Source organism: Anarrhichthys ocellatus, unplaced genomic scaffold (assembly GCF_004355925.1).
Source record: "Anarrhichthys ocellatus isolate YVR2014 unplaced genomic scaffold, GSC_Weel_1.0 scaffold15, whole genome shotgun sequence".
In the NCBI taxonomy this organism is placed as follows: domain Eukaryota; kingdom Metazoa; phylum Chordata; class Actinopteri; order Perciformes; family Anarhichadidae; genus Anarrhichthys; species Anarrhichthys ocellatus.
This window is the reverse complement of record NW_022280045.1, coordinates 7,494,981-7,516,706: the sequence shown is the minus strand read 5'-3', so window position 1 is coordinate 7,516,706 and position 21,726 is coordinate 7,494,981. Positions and strand designations below refer to the sequence as shown.

Below are 21,726 nucleotides of genomic sequence, written 5' to 3'. Positions count from 1 at the left end.
TGGGTCAGGAGGAGGATGACGAGGAGGAGGAGGAGGAGGAGGTGGACATGAGTTCACTCACGGGGATGCTGAGGTTTGTTAACCAGACGTTAGCCATGCAGGAGGATCCTTCTTTATGGAGCTCCAAAGGGCTTTCACAGACCGGACGCATGCTCACACTCCAGGTAACAGCCCCACACCTGTCTGAGGTACAATGATTAGTCCGTTAATCAAAAGAGTGCTGCAGGAATGAGTCCTAAAACCTGTAAATGAGTCAGCATTTTTACCCCCTTCGGTTCCCTCGTCTCAAAGTCAATGACACCTTGTGCTCTGGGACATTATTATGGGTATTTATCACTTTTATCTGAGACTAAACGATGAATCAAGAGACTAATTGACTTCATCAATTTTATAATTTTTTACTTGCATAAGCAGTGAAATGTTTGCGGTGTAGAGACCAGCTGTGATACAGAAGAAGAGCGCTGCAGCAATATCAGACCGATGCTGACAAAACACAGCAGAGTACAGAAAAGAAAAGATCACATTTTAATCCGCTCTATTTTAGCCAATACAGATCCATTAAATGCCCTGATCGGCCCCGATACTGAGCCTTAGTATTGGCTCAGGACAACAGTCGCTAATCATTTACTAGATGCCACTACATTAGTAGTTAATCAGAAAATAACATACTTAGTTGTTATTTGTTAAGAGTTTAAAGGTCTTTGCACACTGAAGAATAAGCAACAAGAAAAGGGGAAGTACTCACCGCTGATCGAGAAAACACATTTCATGTTCCTTAATCTTGAAATCAGCATAGAATAGATATTTACATTTATCATAGCGTTGGCGTGTCAGTGAAGAATGTTTCCTTTTCACTTTTCAGAGGGACGTGAAGGAGACATGAAGCTGTGTGGCCATTGAGGCGTCGGAGAAGAGAGGAGCTGTTTACATTGGTGTCATGCGTTTGTCAGGGTTCATGCAATATGCATTCCTTAACATCTCGTCATTCAGTCTGTCCTGTTGGTGTGTATTATTGAAATCAAGCTGCAATACTGTGTGTCAGGGAAAAGATAAATGATGAGTTTAGATCACCACTACTCTGTAAATCATCGACGGTGATGTTGTTTCATGCTGTAGAAATGTAACATTTCATGTTGAATCTTGCCCTAACCTAATATTTATATATATATTCTGCACCATTTTAAATAAGTTAAGTGAATAAAAGATGTTTTTATAGAAGTATTCTTGTCTGCCACTGTGTTTGTTAGTTATTCTCCAGAGAACCGTGAAGCCCTGCCTTCACTAACATCTGTTTGGATGTTCCCATGCTGCTGCTGACTGTGGGGTCGTGTTACCAGAACAACTGGCAGCTTCCTGTCCAGGAGAAGAATTTGTGGCTCAGAGTCTTGGAAGGAGTCTTGCAGAATCTAATAAAGACTCAAGCTCGTAATGGTGGATTTGGCACTCTTGTGTAGTTTATACTATAAGAACGACATCAGACATGTTTGGGCTCTGGAGAGTTTTAGAATGAGTTTTACTCCTTTTAGGCTTTAGCCATCAGATTAAGTCCCGGTAAGACTATTTGTACGAGTTAACAAAGCTTTAAAGATGTACGGAATCAAAATAGTTTTATTTAAAAAGCGGGACACTGTATGTTATTACAGAACAAGAAAGTAAAAAATATCTTTCTATTGCTAATTCTGATTCTGACAACCACGTTCCAACGTCCACTTCAGTCAAAAGCAGGGATGTTCCGATCGTGTTTGTTGCACCCGATCTATATCTGGGTCCTTTCTAAAGGAACAGTTCGACATTTTGGGAAATGTGCTTTTGTGTGTTTTGCTTTCTTGCCGAGAGTTGATCATGAGACTGTTCTATTGGTTTAATAACTGCTGCAGCAAGGAGACATGGATACAGGAAGTGGGGGAAACAAACAGTAGTACCATAAATTGATGTTTTTTTGTTTATGTGCAGATTAAATAAACGAGATATAATGTGTTAATTAGAGAGCTAGAGGTGCTGGGAGGTTGATTATTTTTTCCCTCCATCCTTGCTGCCAAATAGGAGGGGTGAGGGCTTTTCTGTATCTGTGCCCAGGGACACCTTGTCTTACAATGACTCTCAAGACTACTGCACGACTGAGAGATCACACAGGACAATAGCAAAATAACCAAAATAATGGTTACATATGCCAGTCACCAGTCGAGCCCTGAGCTTTAATCGCTTGCTGCAGATCATAATGTAGTGTTTGGTTTGGCATGCGGACCTGCAGGTTTCTTTAATGCCATAAATGACTCGGTGATTTCCTGCCTACATGCGAGGGGTGCTGTTCATATTTACATTTCCTCACCACAAGCTTCAGCAGCTATCGGAGGTTTTTTTTCTGTGTTTGTCTGCGATAGAAGGTTTATGACTGTGTGTGTGTGTGTGTGTGTGTGTGTGTGTGTGTGTGTGTGTGTGTATTGCCGCTGGAGACAAAGACGGCAATTTATTTCTGTCAGACCAATCTGCCTGTCCTCCTCTAATGTAGTGGGGGTGGGGTGTCTAAAACGACATCTTTCATGCATTAACAGATCCCCCCAAGCTGCTGTGACTGGTCATTTTAGTTGTTAGGCCTTTTCTATTTTGGACCCTCTCTGTCTTTCTGCTTTCCTTCTCTTCAGCTGACTTTTTATGTGTCAACCATTTTACTTGAGGGGATGTGGTTGTGATTGTGGTATATCGCATACCAAGTATCTGAGCTCTAGTTCCTCTATGGAACTTCCTTAATTACACTGAGTTGCCACAGCCGTAGCTGCACAATGTCGACATGTGCAGCTAAGACAAAATGTCAGTTCTCACGTTTGTGTCGAAGCAGCTGATGATGTTTCACACAAATCTTGACTGTTCAACAGACTTCTCCTGGCTTTGTGTTTTTGTGGATACAATCTTAAAACAGTGGAAGATGCACCCTATACTCTATACAAGATAATGCACAGATAACTTTAGAATAAGAGTACAACAAATACATAGACTTAGCAGTGTTCAAAATAATATAGACTCAACAAAGTGCAAAAGTAAATGTAGAAAAAGAGTGAAAAAATAACTGAATTAGCTTTTTTCTCATAAAACAAAAAGCCCACATTCACATTTAGGAGACTTATATTCTAATGTTTGTATAAATATTCCAATGAAAATAATATAATTTATCTGTATATTAACTGGTCAAGCTTCAGTCCAGGTGCAAGCACATGCACACTGTGAAGTCACAGGTTTCTAAGAATCAATTAAATGATGCATCTTAGAAAGCTGAGCTAGTTTCCAATAAGACACTCGGTGTCGGCCTCCATCCAGAAACATCCAATGCTGCAATGATGAAAATGTGAGTCTCTGTGTCACTTCTCGTTACCTGACCTGCCTCTGTGTCATTCCTCAATGTACCCTGCGCTCTCTGTGGTAACATTATCAACAATATTTCTAATAAATGTTCTTTTATCTCCTCTCCTCTCTTCTTTTGATTTCCACCATCTCCTGAGGGAAAATTCTAGCTCTTCAGCTGCTAAATGCTCCACTTGCTGGTCGCTAACTGTGTCTGACTGCTATTTGCTGCTGAGCAGGTAGCGTGCAGTGGGTTTTTAGAACTTTTCCACTGAAAATAGAAGTCTGCTGCAGCCGAAAACGACAGTATGAGAGCGGTGAGAGTGAACCGAAATGGTGAAGTTGTGGGCCAGACAGCTGAACAACCATCTGAAACTCGAGTGGAGCTGCAGATTCAGTTGAGAGGCAAACACTCTGCGGTTCATTGCTACTAGCAACTCCTTTCACAGTGTTTTCACATTGTCATTTGATATATTATTGTAAAAATATGGATGACAGCGACACCAGGAAGTCACTGCTCCCGGCCAAGAACACACGATGTGATTTACACTTTGCACAACAGATTAAACAAACGTAATATAAAGTCATTGCTTATTAGCTTTAGAGGTGGTGGTGGGATGATTTAATTACTACTCCCCCCTGTCTCCAGTCTTTGTGCTAAGCTAAGCAAACCAGCTGCTGGTTGTTGTCTCACATTTAATAAACAGATTAGAGAGTGATCTCAATCTTCTCATCTTTCCACCAGAGATATTCCTTAAAGAAAACAATTGTACTGCGGGACTTTTCTAATAGAATGCTTTTCCCCATTGTGTGATAATACTACTTTTTCTTAAGAGAAGAATCTGAATACATCTTCCAAAACTAAAGACACTAAAGATTTACAATAACTTTCACTTCGCAAGTTTGAGCGTAGAGGTTAATTGCATGGTTTGCAAAAAAAAAAACAGAGCACACTAGTTGCTGTTCTAGAAACTAGAGCCAGGCGTGTGTGCCGGGGTTATTTCAGGTAGATGTTAACCACACTGGTGCACACACACACTAGAGCTGTGGGGGTGTGGGGTGTAAAGGGCTGTCTGGCACACGAGTTAACCACAACTGTCAATGCATGGGCGGGAGTGTTTATTGCCCATGGGCGATGTACTGTACAATAAAGCAATAGTGGTACAATCAAAGCAACAAGATCCTTGTTTGCTGTTTGGTAACATCAGGATGTTGGCACAGTGGGTTATGCTGCTTCGCCGAGTTAATTCAACAGAGCAGAAACACATTCAGGCACAATAGAGTTTGATTCCCTGTTTATTCTGTGCCTTGGTGCTGAACGACCTAACTCATCGTGCCCCATATACTGCAGTAATTCCAACAAAATCTCATCTATTTTGGTTTAGAATTAATGTTTAACCGTCTCGGATGTTGTCATCCTGAGGGTCAGACTGGTGGACAATACAGGTTATCTGTGTTTATGCCCCTGAGAGCATCCATCTTAGCGTTCAAATGAATGTATAGTCACCAAGGAGCTGTGCAGTCCTTATCTGCCTGCGTACTCACCCAGGAAGATTTATGATAACGTGGAGATGGACTTCCCAGTCAAAGATTGCTAAGTCCTTGCTTGTCTTTTACAGTACCGTACAGTAGGATGATTTCATGATGCTCAATGATGAAATCATGATGAAACAGAGATCTATAATAGCACAAATCAGTCAAACTCTCTTTCAGTAGAGTTTTCATGGACTTGATGAAGTTGAGGTTCAGCGTTGGTTGGCAGTTTAAATCAGCACGGTGGAAAACAACCATTAGTGGTTGACATTGATGAAAGGTCACTGCTATCTCCTCTCACAGCACTCCACAATCACCAGGGTGCAGCTCACCGGCTTTAACCTTTCACTCATTAAACTGAACCTGTATACAGAAAGGGTGGGAGTGGGTCTCCTAGTTACCGCTTTTTACGACAACCCAAGGTTAGAGACATTTGCGTTTTTGTGACTCTGTTGACCTTCTGTGTCCAACACAGTTAATCACGTACTTTACTGGGCACACTTTCTGTAACAAGTGGCAAGATAACAGCAAGTGTGGACAAACCTCTGGACATCACATTTGTGTCCCACAGAAAGGCTAAGGCCGGGTGTCCATCCCCGAGTATCAGTGCTGATACCAAACTTTGAGGAATTCCAACATGCTTTTCCTAAATAAACAAAAATCTCCAATTCAAAGTCTAACACCAAGCAGTCGTTCAGGAACTTTGTCTTAATGAAATAGTTCAAAATCTGCAACAATTTAATTTAAAACAAAGAACCTATAAGAACAAGATAACAAACCGTACCAGATATTTGATGCAAGCTTTTTGGTACTTGACTGTTTTCAATACTCAGTGCTTCAGACACAGTAACCTCCTGGAGTCTTTTCATCACTTTAGTTTGGACTGAGACAAGCTAGCCGTTTCCCCCTGCGTCCAGTGTTAATGCTAAGCTATAAGCTAACTGACATTTGGAACGGACAAATATGAAAGTATTGGGACTAAATTCAGTCGGCTAAGATTATTTTTCTAAGATGTTGAGCTATTCCTTTAACTTTGTTTTACACATTCTAACACATTGGGGTGTAGCAGAAAACAACAACAACACCATATTGTTTGGTCATTTAAGTTTAACTTGGTATCCTGATAATTCACTGGAAAAGTGGGAGAACATTTCTGCTTCAGTGAACTAGCATCACTTCTAGCAGCGTAAGCCTCTGACTATAAGAGTCTAATCCGTTTTGGTTTGCTTGTATTGTCACTGAGGATATGCATCAGTCAGCTGTCGGCGTGTGGCACAATGGGGCTCTGGCAGCCCGGCCACTCGGGGCCTACAGCACATGTCACATCCTGTTTGATGTTGAGACTCACCCGACCCCGGTCTGGCACCAGTGTTATCAGATAAACAAATGAGTTCACAGTGTTGGTGTAGCTTCTATACCGATGTGAAACAAAGATCTGTTTTATAAGAAATAAACTTGTTTACATGCAGAAATGGTTGGAGGAAACAAAGCGGTCTAAAACAATTCTGTGTTTGAAGACAACAATGAGCTTCGAGATAGAAACGAGAAAGCTAGATGGTTCCTCTTTTCACTGATCCATTCAGCTCCTTCAGCCAAATCTTATTTGAATATTTGTGTTGCTGTGCGACGCACACACATCAACACAAACATCGGACGAATGAGGAAAAGATTCTTTTTTTTTTTTTTACAGTTTCACAAAACTGTCATGATGAAATGGTGTGTGGGAACAGTTCTTCATCCATGTTGGATTCAAGTCAAAAGTTGTTACCCCACTGTGAACAAAACTTGCCCTGTTTAGTTGAACCACAATTGTTGTGTTGGGACATGTTATTAACAGTTATGGCATTGAGCTCTTTCCTGATGTTTTTTGTACAAATAAGGAAATGCCACTTCTTTTTTACAGCTTCACAAAACTGAAATGGTGTGTGGGAACAGTCCATTATCCAAACCCACTTCCTTTTAATTCTGCAAAATGTACTAAAACTTTGATCAGCATCAACAAAACGTAGTTGTTGTGTTTGGACATGTTATTACCTGTTGTGGCATTAAGCTCCTGCCTGTATATGGTTTGGTTTGTGTCATCCTTGTACATAACATTTATGTTTAAACAGCCATGTTTCTCACCACCTCTCAAGCTAAGGAATCTGTACAAATAAACACACCGTCTGCAGGGAGACTACAGTTGGTGGATTCTGGGTGTGACTGGTGTGAGTGTGTCTTCAGGGTTGAACAGGGATTTGCCTCACAGCAGGTTCTGTGTAGAGTGGTGTCACGTGGCTGAGCTCTAGTAAATATGTGTTTGGTCTGTGTGCAATATATTTATCTATATGTGCATTTTAATATTGTTTCAGTCACACTTTCCTTTGAGCTGAAGACAAACAGACACACGGTTGATTCAACTGCTGTTTCATGAAGAAATATGACTTCATGGACTTTGTCCCTCCTTATCGGAACACTTTACAATCGGCACAGTAAATACAACAATGTGTGCAGAGCCAAGTTCACACAAACACTAAGAATGAAAAAAGCTAAGTGTGCTCCTGGATTATGCCAACACAATTTATACCACTTTTCAGGGGGAAAGAGCACACAAGAATCCCTATCATCGCTGCTCCTGTCGACCAATCAGTGTTCTCTCTCCAGACAGACCCATGAACAAACTGAGCACTCCCTCCTCCTCCTCCTCCTCCTCCTCCTACTCTACTAGCCATTAAAACATAAAGACGCTCCACTCTCAGCCCACTCCCATATCTACAGCCTCTTCCAGCGGTTCTGCTCCTCTCTCCTCTGCGATTCATCTTGCAAACTGTGAGTTCGCGTAAGAATGCACCTTTTTTGTGACTTTGTGCACTTTGATTTTGATTAATGTGACAAGCCTTTTGAATCCTGCAGAATTCCTCAGATCGGGGCGGCACAGCTCGCGTTGTTCAATGATTCAATGATGATGTTTATTTTGCTCGTGTGTGGCAAGTTCAGTGCAGATTTTCAGAAGAGATTTTCCAGATGTGGAAAGTCTCCGTTCGTTTCTCCCCTCTGAGTCACAGCAGACAGCGAAAGCTGCGCGAAAACGGGAGATTAACCAGAAGGATTCCATATGTTATGGAAACACAGGCTGGTTATTGCATTGCTTATTATGGGGCAAATACTCTGTTATTTCCTGCTTTTTATCTCGTGAGTGAAACGGAGCGCACAAAAATGCGAAAGGAGTGCATGAAGCAGTTGTTTGGATGTTATGTAATACAAAAAAAGAAGAAAAAAAAAAGAAGAAATTGTGCGAATAGCAAATGTTACATCAAATTAAAGCAACAGTGCTTCTGTTCTTTTTTTTATTCTTTGAAAGATGCACTTCTCCTACCTAAATAAGAGAAATGAGTTGTTAGTAATTAGTTACAGCAGTGTCATTAATGGTGCATCAGTAAACATCCATGGAAGTGATCTGAAGGTCTGTTCATGATGCAGCATTTACTGATCAGCCTCTTCCAGGATGTCCACTGGGTGTTTTCTCTCTGGGCTGAAACCTGAGCCGCTCATTAAACACACAGCTGAACAAACTCAACAGTAATATTACTCCTTTAGGTGATAATGATGATGCGTGCACTGTTTGGATTATCTGTGGTTGGTTTGTTGTTTTAATATCTATCTGTAAATAACACACCATGCACAATGAGCAGGTGTAGTGTTACAGTGCAGTATGTGGATCATAGGATAAAGCGGCCTATGGAGTGTAAAATCTGAGTCTTACAGAAGTGGATGACGCAAGTGTTTTGTTATTACAGTTGATAATCCTGCTGCTGCCAACCCCATTTGTAATCTAGCTCTTGTGTAATCGGGGAAAACGTAAATCTGCATAATCTCTCACTCTCATCATAATCTGAAGTTTATGTCTGCTAAATTAAAAAGTCCATCGACTCCAAAAGCCAGGTTCAGTGATACTGAAGAGTTTTACTGCACCACAGTTCACAAGATTACTTTGTTGAAGCAGTCTGCAGTCATGCAGTTAACCAATTAGTTGTTACTCCGCTATAAACACACAAGATATGTGCAGTGGTTATCTCTCTCATATTGGGAGATGTATGATTAACAGATTAATGATGGTTCAAAGTCCCTGCATCAATCTGGTTTCCATTATTTAAAGAAAACAGTTCAGACAAGTTGATGGTGTTAATAAGCTTTATTTTCAGAATTGAAGATATTATGACTTCTCTCTCTGATACTTTTAAATTAACAGGATCCACGAGACTTTTAATGAAAATTAACCTTGTTATATGTTTTGCGGCTATGTATTTAAAAGAAATACTTCAAGGGTTTTACTGACACAATTAGTAGGAGAATTTTCCAAACCCGTAGAAAAGCAATTTAATCCTCCAAATTATGTCCAAACTAAAGAAGAAGAGTAATAGTAAGATTCAAATGTCAAATGGACTTCATGTAAGAAAATCACCCGGCTGCTGTCATAACTGATGTGACAGCAGCAGCAATAAATGACTAAAAACTGGTTTAAGAACCAGTTTGTTTGGTTTAGTCTATACTTTCAAATGCCCAAACAAACCGCCTGTCAACATAACACGTTTATAACCACTGTAGGGTTGTCTCCCAGCTGTTTTCCACATCTTTACAGATTCATATACAGTAGTTCCTGAAACACACAATGATGCCAAAATGATAACTTCCACACATTTTGTTGGTATGTTCTTTTCATTGTTTGCTGCATCTCTCTGTCTTCCTTTGTGTCCTTAGGTTGGGTCTGGATTTACAATATTCCATTTGCAACAACGTTTTGCAATGCAAAAATATTAAAATCTCTCACCGTCTTTCTCCGTCACCATCTGACCTCTTGCATCTCCATATTTACTCTCTTCCTCCTTCTTTCTTCATGTCCACCTTTCTCTCAGAGCCATCATGGTTTCCCATAAGGAGTTTGTGGCTGCAGGGAAGCAGCCGGGGCTGCAGGTGTGGCGTATCGAGAACTTGGACCTGAAGCCGGTGCCTAAGGCCCTGCATGGCAGCTTCTTCACCGGGGACGCCTACCTGCTGCTCTTCACCAGCTCAGCCCCTTCATACAACATACACATGTGGCTGGGTAAGACGTGGACACATAGTGTGCACCAGACTATGGTGCAGCATGTTAATAAGCCTATCTTTAACGACTAGAAATTAATATCTTTCTGTTTATCTTGCTTTATAAAAATGGTGTTGTCATGCTGTTTTCAAAACAGGAAACAGTCTTGGGTTGCATTTTTGAGAAATAATCACCAACACATTTGATAGCAGAACTCATTTTACTGCAATGTGTTCTCAAAATGCTATTGCTTGGCCTCCCCAGTTGTGTTTTGATAATTGTAATTTTATGGTTTCATCACTTCTCTGACTGGTTATATGATGTGCTGAGGGTTTCCTCAAAATCCTATTGTTTAAATGGCAATACAGTGTTGAATCTTAAAGTGGGTAAAAGTACAGCATTGTAACCACTTCCTTGTTGAAGTCAGTCACAAACTAAAGTAAAACATTAACAATTTAAAAAGAAAAGCTGATACACAAACAGTGCCTGCACATAGCACATAGTTCCTCATGTCCTTGCAACACTATAGCTGTGGTTTTGAAGTGGTTATAGAAAATAAGTCATGTGATCTCAGCACTGAAACATCCTCTGCTGCATGAGTCACTGAAAATTTCATCTCTCGAAGTCACACCAGTTTGAGAAATTCTACCCTGCCACACAGCTCCCTCGCCGTGCCGTCTGCTCTCATTGAAGGTTCAGTTCAGGCCTTTACAGAGCAAACAAAGACACCAACAATGTTAAATCCTAAATTGAAGGCAAAGTCTTTTAATGCTCTGTACATTTTCAGTTAAATGACAATAACAGGGACTTCAATAAAGACGCTGCTCACTTCTGGAATACCCTGTATGCCACAAGAGGCCGGCCCCTGCATGTTTGTTGTGTTTCCTGCCAATTCTCCTCCAGTGACCACACAGACCGCTCTTTTAGTTCTCTTCCGCCATTGCTACTGTCTGCAAGACGTTGAAGTAGAAATAACATGAGAACATCATTAATCCCTCTGTCTGGGATCAATGTTAGTCATGAAGAGTCATGGAATAGGTGTGTTATGGGCCATCTGTCAGTAATAGCAGGATACAAAGTGGCTCTGCTGCAGATGTGGTTGATTCAAAGCCTCAAGTCCTGACTCAGAGGTCCCATAAGGTCACTGCAGAAACCTATGGGCTGCAGTTTGCTCTGCTAATGTAAAATTTACTGAATGCTCTTATGACAAACTCGACTCTCGAGCATCCGTGTGATGCAATTAGAGAATGAAAATAGCTGGGTAAAAGACGATTTGATTATAAATGTCTCTTTCCTGCAGGGGACTCGTGCTCGCAGGATGAGAGTGGAGCAGTGGCCATCTTTTCCACACAGCTGGATGACTTCCTGGGTGGTGGGCCGGTGCAGTACAGGGAGTTGCAGAACTCTGAATCCAACACCTTTCTGGGATACTTCAAGTCAGGAATCAAGTACCAGGTGAGCTTCAGCAAAGACAACTTTGGACTGGTGGTTTCACTATCTGAGTGAAAATACTCTCGAGGAGTGGTTCTCAACCTGGGGGGTCGGGTAAACATTATGCCTGCTAAACATCAGTGTGTTAGAGTTGTCATTGTGAGTTTAGCCTCACAGAGCTGCTAGCACGTCTCAAGTCTTGTTTCTTTTGAAATACTGCACATATTAACCTCTTTAGGCCTCTAGAAATTACTCAAATGAAAGTGTTTTAGAAGGCAAAATTCAAATTAACTGCTTACAATTAATACATATGCACCACGTGACGAGTGGCCACAAATAGACATTGCTGTGTATTAAAGATTTACAAGAAAAGAGGGTTGGGGCCATTACTCTATAGTCAACTATAAAACAATGTTTCTTTTGTGTTGTCCGTCCGCAGTAAACTTCACTATTAAAATATAAAGTGAGCAATGAAGATTCTTACAGCATGAACAGTGAAAGTTATGATGACAAAACAATCTGTCTCAGGACTAATTATATCTACAGGGCTTAATGATTGTCGGCATTTCGTGAACTTTGCCAAACAGTGAAGCTGATGAGTCTGAAGTTCAGAGGGAACACAACATTTCCCTTTCGCTATACTGCCAGGGTGGGCCTGCCCAACTGACTGACTGTAACGGAGGCAACCACCCTGTTTAAAGGAGGACATTTTGAAAAACACAAGCGGCCCACTTTTTAATTAACCAGCCATCTGTTTCACATTGCCATGAAAACCATCCAAACCTCCTTCTGGCTCTAGTTGGATATAATTAGCCCAAAGTCTTGTTTACTGCTTTTGCAAAGTTGGAGGATGGAAACTCTGCTCTGCACATGTACAGAAACACAGTTCAGACACACAGTGTTCTTCAGAAAAAGAGCGACAGACAGAATGAAACCTCATTATCTCTTCATGCTTTTGGCAACTCCACTGTTAGGAAACAATCCTGTCATTATAATAAATAGAGACTGCATTGTTACCAGGGACATTTTTTTACTGCGTCTCTCTTGAGAAAGATGAACAGCGTGACTGTGGTTTTTGAAGAAGCCACTCCTCCAGATGCGAACAAGAATCTGTGCCTTTGTGGGTAAATGCTGAGTCCTCAACAGACATTTTAAAAACAAGAACCTCCCTCCTTGTATCTGTTCCCATTCAGTGACAATGGTTGATCTAAAGTGTTACATGATAAAAGTGTAGAGTATCAAAGCAGTCCCATTGCTTTTTCTGTTGCTCATCTGCAGTGAATCATTTGCATGCCTTGTAAATACCTGTTTTGTTTAATGGCTTCACTAAGGATGGCACATTATGAGACAATCCTGCCTTTCAGGTACACCACTGTTGCACAGAACAGACATGGTCCTCCTTTGCAAAAGCAGGCATCATGTCAGTTTCATTTTTACCATTTGATAAGACTTATTGGCTTTGTTAGCTGTGATTCATAGTACACGCTAATCTCATTATTTGGCAGCATCATTTACAGCCTTTTGTCTTTAGAGGTTTTTACTGTGTTGTGTTAAACTAATTTCCCCCTCAACGTTAATCTCAGTGTCTCATGAAATCATCTGTGTCCATACGTCCTACCTCAGACCTCTCAATAGGGCATTTGTGACTGTTTGTCTGGTGGTTATTAGCTTAAAAACTGTGCACATGATGTAAGATTTGTGCTGTTTTCTTCCTTTAACTGTGTTCATGTACATGTTTCAAATGAAGCGGCTTTTTTTTAAGGAAAATTTTCCCTTTACATAACCTCACTTAAATTATTATTTGTTGTCACAGAGAGGGGGCGTGGCCTCAGGTTTTCAACACGTGGTGACCAACGATACGAACGTGAAGCGCCTGCTGCATATCAAGGGTCGGAGGGCCATCAGAGCAACAGAGGTGGACATGTCCTGGGCCAGCTTCAACAAGGGAGACTGCTTCATTGTTGACCTGGGCAAGGTGAGCTGGGTTTGATGTGTGTGTGTGTGTGTGTGTGTGTGTGTAAGTATATATGGGTGAACATTATATACGGTGTATATTACTAATACTTATTGTGTCCCTGGTTGTCACCAAATCAATCAGCACTGAAATCTAAGTGTAATAAGGTTCCTAACTTTAATATCCATTTCCTGTCTGTCGCTCTCCTGCAGAACATCTATCAGTGGTGTGGCAGTGACTGTAACCGATTCGAGAGGCTGAAGGCCGCTGAGGTCGGCATCGGCATCAGAGATAATGAGAGAAATGGCAGAGCCAAACTGCACATGGTGGAGGAGGGGGAAGAGCCGGCAGCAATCATAGAGGTGACACACACACACACACACACACTCTCCTCTCCTGGTATATCTCAGCCCCACATTGAAGATTTCCCTCCAAAGCTGATTACTTGTGAGCAGAAGCTATAAGTGTTATTGATGCTTTCACGGCCGGCCAATGATTAGTCACCGTGGGAACGAGTGGACACAATGCTGTCCTTTGTAATGTGCTGCTCTTGTGCCAACTCTGTGCCAAGGCGGTATTGTAAACACTTCCTTTACAACAAGTGAGGAGGGTAAACTCCAGAGAGGCCTAATGAAAGAGAGAGAGAGAGAAGGGGGGTGGTTTAACATTTTTTAAATTCATCAAAATTGTTTTTAATCTGATAAAAAGCTGTAGAATGTAGTCTATGTAAAAAGTCACTGTCAAGGTTATCGTGTCTTTATCTGTGTAAAAAAAAAAACCACAATTGTAACTTGAGGCACAAGCGATACTTATGAGAACAAGAGAACAATAATAATCCCTCTGGTTGTGTAGGCTCTGGGGCCCAAACCCACCATTGCACCCGGTACTGCCGATGACGAGAAGGTGGACACCTCCAACAGGAAGAAGGCTGCCCTCTACATGGTGAGTGATGTAAGTGATAGCCCATTATTAAACCTTTTTTTCCTTTTTCCCTGTAATGTGTGTGTGTGTATATATGTGTATATATATATATATGTATGACTTTAATTTCTGGGTGGGAAATAAGATTTCATAACCCACACTACGGAGGGATCTTTAACTAAAGTAGGATTTGAAATGTAGCCTAATAATTGTGCTGCAATCTTGTGCTACTGATTTGAAAATCAAAACTTGAATATTATGTCCAATTGAATTACAAAGATGCCCGCATGCTTTATTTAGCCATGGATCTTTGAGTTACTGAACATCAGACTGTAAATCTTAAATAAATATGTTTGTAGCTCATATGATAGAGTCTACATTCGATAATTACAAATTACACCTAAAGAATATGCTTTTTCCCAAAATTACGTTTTAATATTGGAACAAATGAAGATGTTTTGAAGCTGTTGTTGAGGAAACACGTCCTCACTTATCGGTACACTTTGAGAGCCGAGCTGGTAGCTGACACTGTCTCTCTGCTTCGTAGATCTCTGACGCCTCTGGGTCGATGAAGGTGTCGGCCGTGGCTCCGTCCAGTCCCTTCAAACAGGCCATGTTGTCTCCTGAGGAGTGCTACATCCTGGACAACGGGGTGGACAAGAACATCTTTGTTTGGAAAGGTGCCTATACAGCTTTACAGACTCAATAACTGAGCATTATTCTGCAGAATTTCTAAGCATGCTACTTGAAAAATAATATTCATTAGGTAGTTCATAATTGGCTCTCGAAGTAGCATAAGAGTTGAATGTTTTTCCAAATGATGGCCTTCTCATCATGTCATGTCTTATCTATCTCCAACCAGGTCCCAAGGCCAACATGGCAGAGCGTAAAGCAGCCATGTCCGCGGGGCAGCAGTTCATCAAAGACAAGGGATACTCCAATAAGACACAGGTAAAGCTGACATGTGTCTTGCAGAAAAGCAGCGTCTTGTTTTCACATAATAAATTTCAATTTGACTGTTTTGAACTTCTATTATTAAAGAAATGTCACACTTTTAATGCCATGTCAAAGATGCAGGTAATTAAAAATCCCTCTTTCCCTTACAGATCCAGGTACTTCCTGCAGGAGCTGAGACGACTTTGTTCAAGCAGTTCTTCAGCGACTGGAAGGACAAAGACGAGACCACGGGCCCCACTAAGGCCTACACCATCGGACGCATAGCCAAAGTGGACCAGGTGCCCTTCGATGCCTCCTCCCTGCACTCCAACAAGGCCATGGCAGCCCAGCACGGCATGGTGGATGATGGAAAGGGCAAGGTCCAGGTACGAATGGGTTTGAAAGCTTAAAAAAAGACCCAGATAAAACGGTGTGGTGAGGTAGGGAAAAAAATGGTTGTGGTTTGGCTTTCAGATTTGGCGTGTTGAGGGTGAAAAGGTGCCTGTGGATCCCTCCTCCTACGGTCACTTCTATGGTGGAGACTGTTACCTCATCCTCTACAGCTACAGACTGAGTGGCCGCGAGCAACACATCATTTACACCTGGTGGGTAAAAACAAAGATCCATACAAACACGTATGTGGTGTAATACAGTGGGAACTACAGGCTGCTGTTGAGCATGTACACAGAGTTCCCCACCACGCCCAGTCTAAGACCTGCCCTGACTCTAGGAAAATCATTCAGACTGTGTGTGTGTGTGTGTGTGTGTGTGTGTGTGTGTGTGTGTGTGTGTGTGTGTGTGTGTGTGTGTGTGTGTGTGTGTTACTGTGTCAGGCAGGGACTGAAGTGCACACAAGATGAACTGGCAGGTTCGGCGTTCCTCACAGTGAAGCTCGATGACTCAATGGGAGGATCCCCAGTTCAGGTGAGAGCTTGTGCGCTGATCCACCGCTCACCTTGACATCACGTGTAACAACAAGTTCAGATTCTGTACAGTCCCATGGTAACCCCCAGTAATTGACAAAAGACTTGATACCAGACTTGGCTGTGACTTAAAGGTATTAAAGGAATAATATAAATAATGCAATTATTTTTAATTAGGAACTTGGCAGAACTTGTTTTTAGTTGTTTTCTTGGGTGCTATAAAAGATGAGTTATAACAGAAGAGCATAATGTCTGGCTACCTCACAATAGCAGCACTGTGGAAAAACAGACTTTTAGTGATTATAAGGGTTCAGCTTCTCAACTCTATTAAACCAAATTATTACAGAGGATTAATTACAGCAGATCAAGACAAACAATCTCAGTCATAACTTCAGCCTAAAAACAACCAGCCTTGGACAACCAACAGAGGGCAGTGTCACTGTAATGTTCATATTTTGATACCACTCTACTGCACTCTCATACTTTATTAACCACATAATAATTTCAGTATTTACAACATCTTCATTGCCATAACAAGTGATGCCTCATCACCAACTAAGATATGAAGGTTAAACTCCAAATTGGATCAGTTACTTCAAAAATAATTTCATTTATTTGATTGTTAAAGGCATCAAAACACAGGTAAAACTTGTGATTATTGAAAGGCAATCCCTCACCAACTATGAGGACATGTACCCCATGACCCCTTATAACAGTGTACAGATTTTTTTTTGTATGTTTTAGCCCATTTACTTCAAAGTAAATGTAGTTTAACCTGAGGTAGCGTTTGTAATCCATGCTGCTGTGTTTGAGAAACTTGAATGTACTTATTCCCTGATTCCACTCCAGGGATCTATTGATTTTTGCATTTCTTTAAGTATTACTCTGTATGAAAAGTTGTGCAATCCGTCACAGTAAACATAAAGTCTGTTGTGACTTTCCAAATAAGTATTTACTTTAACTGCATTAGCTTGCTGTGATGTACATCAACAAAAAGTAATGCAGATGGGAATTTCAAATCTGATAATTGATTTTCAGATCATACAGAAATGAATGTCAACATACATTAAAGAAACTAAAAATGTATTGAATGCTTTCAATGATTAATTTTGTAAATATATTGGCATTGTCCTTTAGACATTCAGACTGTTGAGATTACTGTATATGCTGACATACAATATTTGTTTTCTTCACTTTATCACCTATAGGCTAAACTAGAATAGTCATGAGAGCCACTATTCTTCATGGTGATGTTTTTTTTAAATGTCCCCATCATAGGTGAGAGTGGTCCAGGGTCAGGAGCCTCCACACTTGATGAGTCTGTTCCAGGGCAAACCCATGATCATCCATTTGGGAGGAACATCACGCAAAGGTGGACAGTCACAATCCGACAGCACTCGCCTCTTCAACATCCGCCAGAGCTCTTCCCGCGCTACCCGGGCTGTGGAGGTGAGCCGTCTGCCAGCACACAGACTCGTGTTGTCACATCCTCGATTTCCACCTCTTCCACCTGTCTCCATGTGTTCTCTCAGGTCGAGGTCTCTGCTTCCAATCTGAACACCAACGATGTGTTTGTGCTGAAGTCCCCGAGTGCCTTGTATGTGTGGAAAGGAGTGGGGGCCAGTGATGAGGAGATGGCGGCTGCCAAGCATGTGGAGGGCTTCCTGGGTGGCAGTCCCAAACATGTGTCCGAGGGCAGTGAGCCAGGTGGGTGTCCTCTGAAGACCAATATAGACTATTGTATGTAATAATAGGTTTTTACTTGGGCTGATGCTATTAGCACCCAGGTGTCAGAGGCCAACAATTCTATTTGCACCCAGGCGGAACAGCCAATGTGGCTATTATCACCTGGGTGTATATAGCATGGCAGAGACAAGCACACACATTAGATACTGTATGTGTATACATAGACTATTGTAGGCATATTTCTCCTGAACCCAACCAAAAAACATTGTCTAAACTTAACCAAACTGCGACTGAAAACTGAAAATAATAATTATTTAAAAAAACTGAAAATAATAAGTAAATGTAAAACTAGACTTCTCAAATGACATGAACTTAGGTCTCCTGGATGAAACTCCCGATTTTCACCCATTCATCCACTACTAATGTAGTGGATGTTACTACTAATAATAATTCTGCTAATCTTTCGAAAGGCTAGCTAACTAATGCTTAAGTTAAGTTACATATTCAACTTGGCCGGGTGTAAATAGCCGAATAGATGCCGTGTGACTATTCTCACCCGGTTGCAAAATAGTAATATTTACCTCCCCTGAAAATAAACTGGAACGATTAGTAGGGATGCGTTTAGCTTTGTTTGTCTGCCCTGGGATGATTAAAGAGGGAGGATGCGTCATCATACTCATTAGTCTAATGGCTGTGCAGTACTAAAGCCAAAAGTTATATCAAAATCAGTTATACTTTATCAAAGTATTTGGACTCATTTTGACATAACTTTGAAGATTAAAAGTAGCTCAACTCTGTTTTGTTGCAAAACAAACGTCACTGATTGTCCTGGTCTGATGATGCATTTGGGAGCTGACTGGCCCAAAGAGCAGCAGCATCACTCTTTGAAGGAGGTCGTTATTCACTTCCTGATTAAACAAACAAAAGCACCAAATGTTGTATTGTCTTCTCTCTCAGGTGATTTCTGGGCTGCTCTTGGCGGGAAGAAGGATTATCAGACCTCCAAGAGTCTGCAGAACGTGGTGAACGCCCCGCGTCTGTTTGGCTGCTCCAACAAAACTGGAAGACTTAGTGTGAGTGAAATGAGTGACGAGCACAATTTGTTGTTGTTATCGAGGCTCGTATGCTCCAGATGTGGAACACTTTATTTTGGTTTAGCCTATCAACGCATTCAGACTGAATTTTCTTCTGCTCCGTCTATCAGGTTGAAGAAGTACCAGGGGACTTCAATCAGTCAGATCTGGCCATTGATGATGTCATGCTCCTGGATACCTGGGACCAGGTAACATGAGCCCTCTGTCTTCATCATTAGAGCTTGCAGAAACATGTTTAATGTGTGGAATGCCTTTATGGAGTTCAGACTCCACAGACTCCACAAAGGCATAAATACTCTTAAAACTCTGCATAGCTGGGCACTATTTGAATGGTTGAATGTGTTTCTTTTCCCTGCAGATCTTCCTGTGGGTTGGCAAAGAGGCTAATACAGAAGAAAAGACAGGAGCTCCCAAAATAGGTTTGTTGCTTAAACCCTAAAGAAAGAAACATATCGTCCACACAGATCATACTGTCGTTTCAGATACTTGTTGCTAGAAAGCACTATAGAGTCATAGTATTTAGTTACAGTATTTCAAGTATTTTTAAAGTCTGTTGCGAAAATTTCCCCTGCCCTTCTTAAATCATCCTTTCAGGGTGTCACAAAAAAGGGTGCTACTGTATTATGTCTGCCAAACCTGGATAGTGGGTGTCTTAATTAAAATGTTATATGTTCACTAATCCCAGAGACTTACAGGGCAGTTAGCGACCTGTTTTTTTGTGTTCCTGGGCACATTTTTCTAGGTGTCCACCAAAAGTTATGAAACCTTGACAATATAGAACATTGTATTAATGAGGACAATTTAAAAAAAGCATAATATTGAGCTTGTAAGGTCTATTGTACATGCATGCATGATTATATTTTTGCCTGCTATGTAATATTCAGCTACAACATCTTAAAGCTGCACTGATCAATATTTTTATATCAACAATGTGTAATGTGAGAGGTGACACAGAAAATGATCAGCCGACTCTAAAGTTCCCCTCAGCTCTAGGGAGCTTTTTAGCATCTTTGGGATAATTTCCTGTTTTCAAAGTCTGTTGTCTGTGAGACTATTACATATTCTCACTTTCTGTCACTAAGACTGTATTTCCATCTATCAATCCCTCTGTCTACTTCTTATCATGCAGCAAAAGACTATGTGGACTCAGACCCGTCTGGTCGCAGAGGACTGCCCATCACCACCATCAAACAGGGAGCAGAGCCTCCAACTTTCACTGGCTGGTTCCAGGCCTGGGATACCAAGATGTGGGAGACTGATCCACTGGACAGAATCCGTGCCAGTTTCCAGTAATAAAACGAAAGGCTCTTTCTACCAGTCTGACTCCTTGGCTGTCCAGCATCTCTTAATGCAACTTCATTTATCTTACCTCCAATCCCTAAGTGCCAAAACCAATGTTATCACTGTTATCAGGTTGAATGGCTGCCTCTATGCCTTGGTCACGGTGCAGCACATCGGACTTCATAAACAGGAATGCATCACATCGGTAGTCAAATGACTTCCTGTCGCAACAATATCTTTAATTGATAGTGGTTTATTGATCTGTTGCATCCAGCAGCACGTCTTTATCTCAGCCGCCTATATGAATAGAAAGGAAGAAAATAGGAAAGGAAGCCATTTTTGACAGCTGGAGATATCCTCTGTTTCTCTCTGCTCTCTTTCACTTCAGAAGACGGCGTCATGCTTTCCTTTCTGCCTGTCTCAACAGCCTTGTTTTTCATAATGACCTAGCATGTCAGAAACAGTTCACTCCATTACTACGTGGTGTTTACATGTGTTTTATCGTTGGTATGGAATGATGTACACTTACTAGAAATTGCATGTTGCTATTTTTTTTTTTATCATATTCTGTGCTTGTGAATTTTTAAAAGGCGTACAGTGGTATGTGTCCGTTGTCTTTATTACTTGACCCTGAAATGCTCACGTGGATGGCTTTAAATAAAACTCCAAGTATTTCAAACCTGTTTTCTATTTGATCATTTTCGGGGCTATAATGAGAAAAGGAATCAGATTAATCCTAAACCACCAGCTCCACCAGCATTCATAACTTATATTAAACATACAGAAACTGTCAGAAGGTTTTCTAAGCCAGCTCTCACTAAGTCTCTCTTCTTCTCTCAGGAAGACAACATGGGATCTCATTGCAGTTCCCAGCATCTGTCTAAGTAGGAAGACGACATGAAAGACATGGAGACATGAAAGCTCAGTTCACAGCTGTTCACATACTTGTTTTGAACATACTATATTCATTTGTTTGTTCATCATATTTTATTGTAAATTGCACAGATGCAGCTTTCTTAGAGAAGAAACGGCAGCGAGCATTACATGTACATTTATATAATCCTGCCACGATACTGTGAATTGAGACATTAAGCATTCTGTGATTTGCAGGATACACAAAATACAAACTCAGTGGAAAGCCCCTTAACTATGAGTGAATGAAAAAAAAGAAGCTCCAGAACAGTTACTAAACGGACCTTGTGGAGGAACCCAAAAACAACACACGCCAGTGGGGCTGCAAAGTGTTGTAAAGCAAGAAGATGCAGCTTCGGGGAAGCAGATGGCTGGCTAGTTAGCTATGTAGCTTGTTCTTGGTGGGAGGAGTGGCGAAGGGACCGTTAGACCCAGTGCTGCCCACCAGTGTAACCAGTGTAGCATTAAAGCATGGTGGAATTGGCAAGCTAGCTAACTAACCAACTTTCAGCTAGTTAGCGTGTTAATTCCACCATGCTTTAATGCTACTCTGGGTGCAGCAAATGAGCCGAACAAAGTTGTCGTTCATCTAGCGATAGCAATGTGCCTACGCTGTGACAAGGGTGTGTGGATGTGGCATTAAGATGTTCAATTTTATTA

At 41.2% G+C, this 21,726-nt stretch overlaps 1 protein-coding gene and 1 long non-coding RNA gene across 5 annotated transcripts; both read left to right on the top strand.

The window, feature by feature from the left end:
• Nucleotides 1–11: 11 nt before the first annotated feature.
• Nucleotides 12–1,218, top strand: LOC116387915 (uncharacterized). Its single transcript, XR_004213043.1, has 2 exons — nucleotides 12–164; nucleotides 863–1,218. It is a non-coding gene; the product is annotated as an uncharacterized LOC116387915 (long non-coding RNA).
• A 6,351-nt stretch (nucleotides 1,219–7,569) lies between these two features.
• Nucleotides 7,570–20,833, top strand: scinlb (scinderin like b). 4 transcript variants are annotated; one of them, XM_031854988.1, is made up of 17 exons: nucleotides 7,570–7,677; nucleotides 9,762–9,949; nucleotides 11,229–11,383; nucleotides 13,173–13,334; nucleotides 13,526–13,675; nucleotides 14,166–14,255; nucleotides 14,782–14,914; nucleotides 15,097–15,185; nucleotides 15,341–15,556; nucleotides 15,645–15,775; nucleotides 16,004–16,094; nucleotides 17,372–17,542; nucleotides 17,626–17,800; nucleotides 18,737–18,852; nucleotides 18,984–19,061; nucleotides 19,232–19,292; nucleotides 20,003–20,833. In XM_031854988.1, exons 2-17 carry the CDS (start codon nucleotides 9,769–9,771, stop codon nucleotides 20,164–20,166), a joined length of 2,163 nt encoding a protein of 720 aa, XP_031710848.1. In that variant the 5' UTR covers nucleotides 7,570–7,677; nucleotides 9,762–9,768; the 3' UTR covers nucleotides 20,167–20,833. The 4 variants fall into 4 exon arrangements, with proteins under 4 accessions (XP_031710848.1, XP_031710845.1, XP_031710847.1 ...); XM_031854985.1 differs by having other exon boundaries at nucleotides 14,166–14,264; XM_031854987.1 differs by having other exon boundaries at nucleotides 7,586–7,687; nucleotides 14,166–14,264.
• Nucleotides 20,834–21,726: the final 893 nt, after the last annotated feature.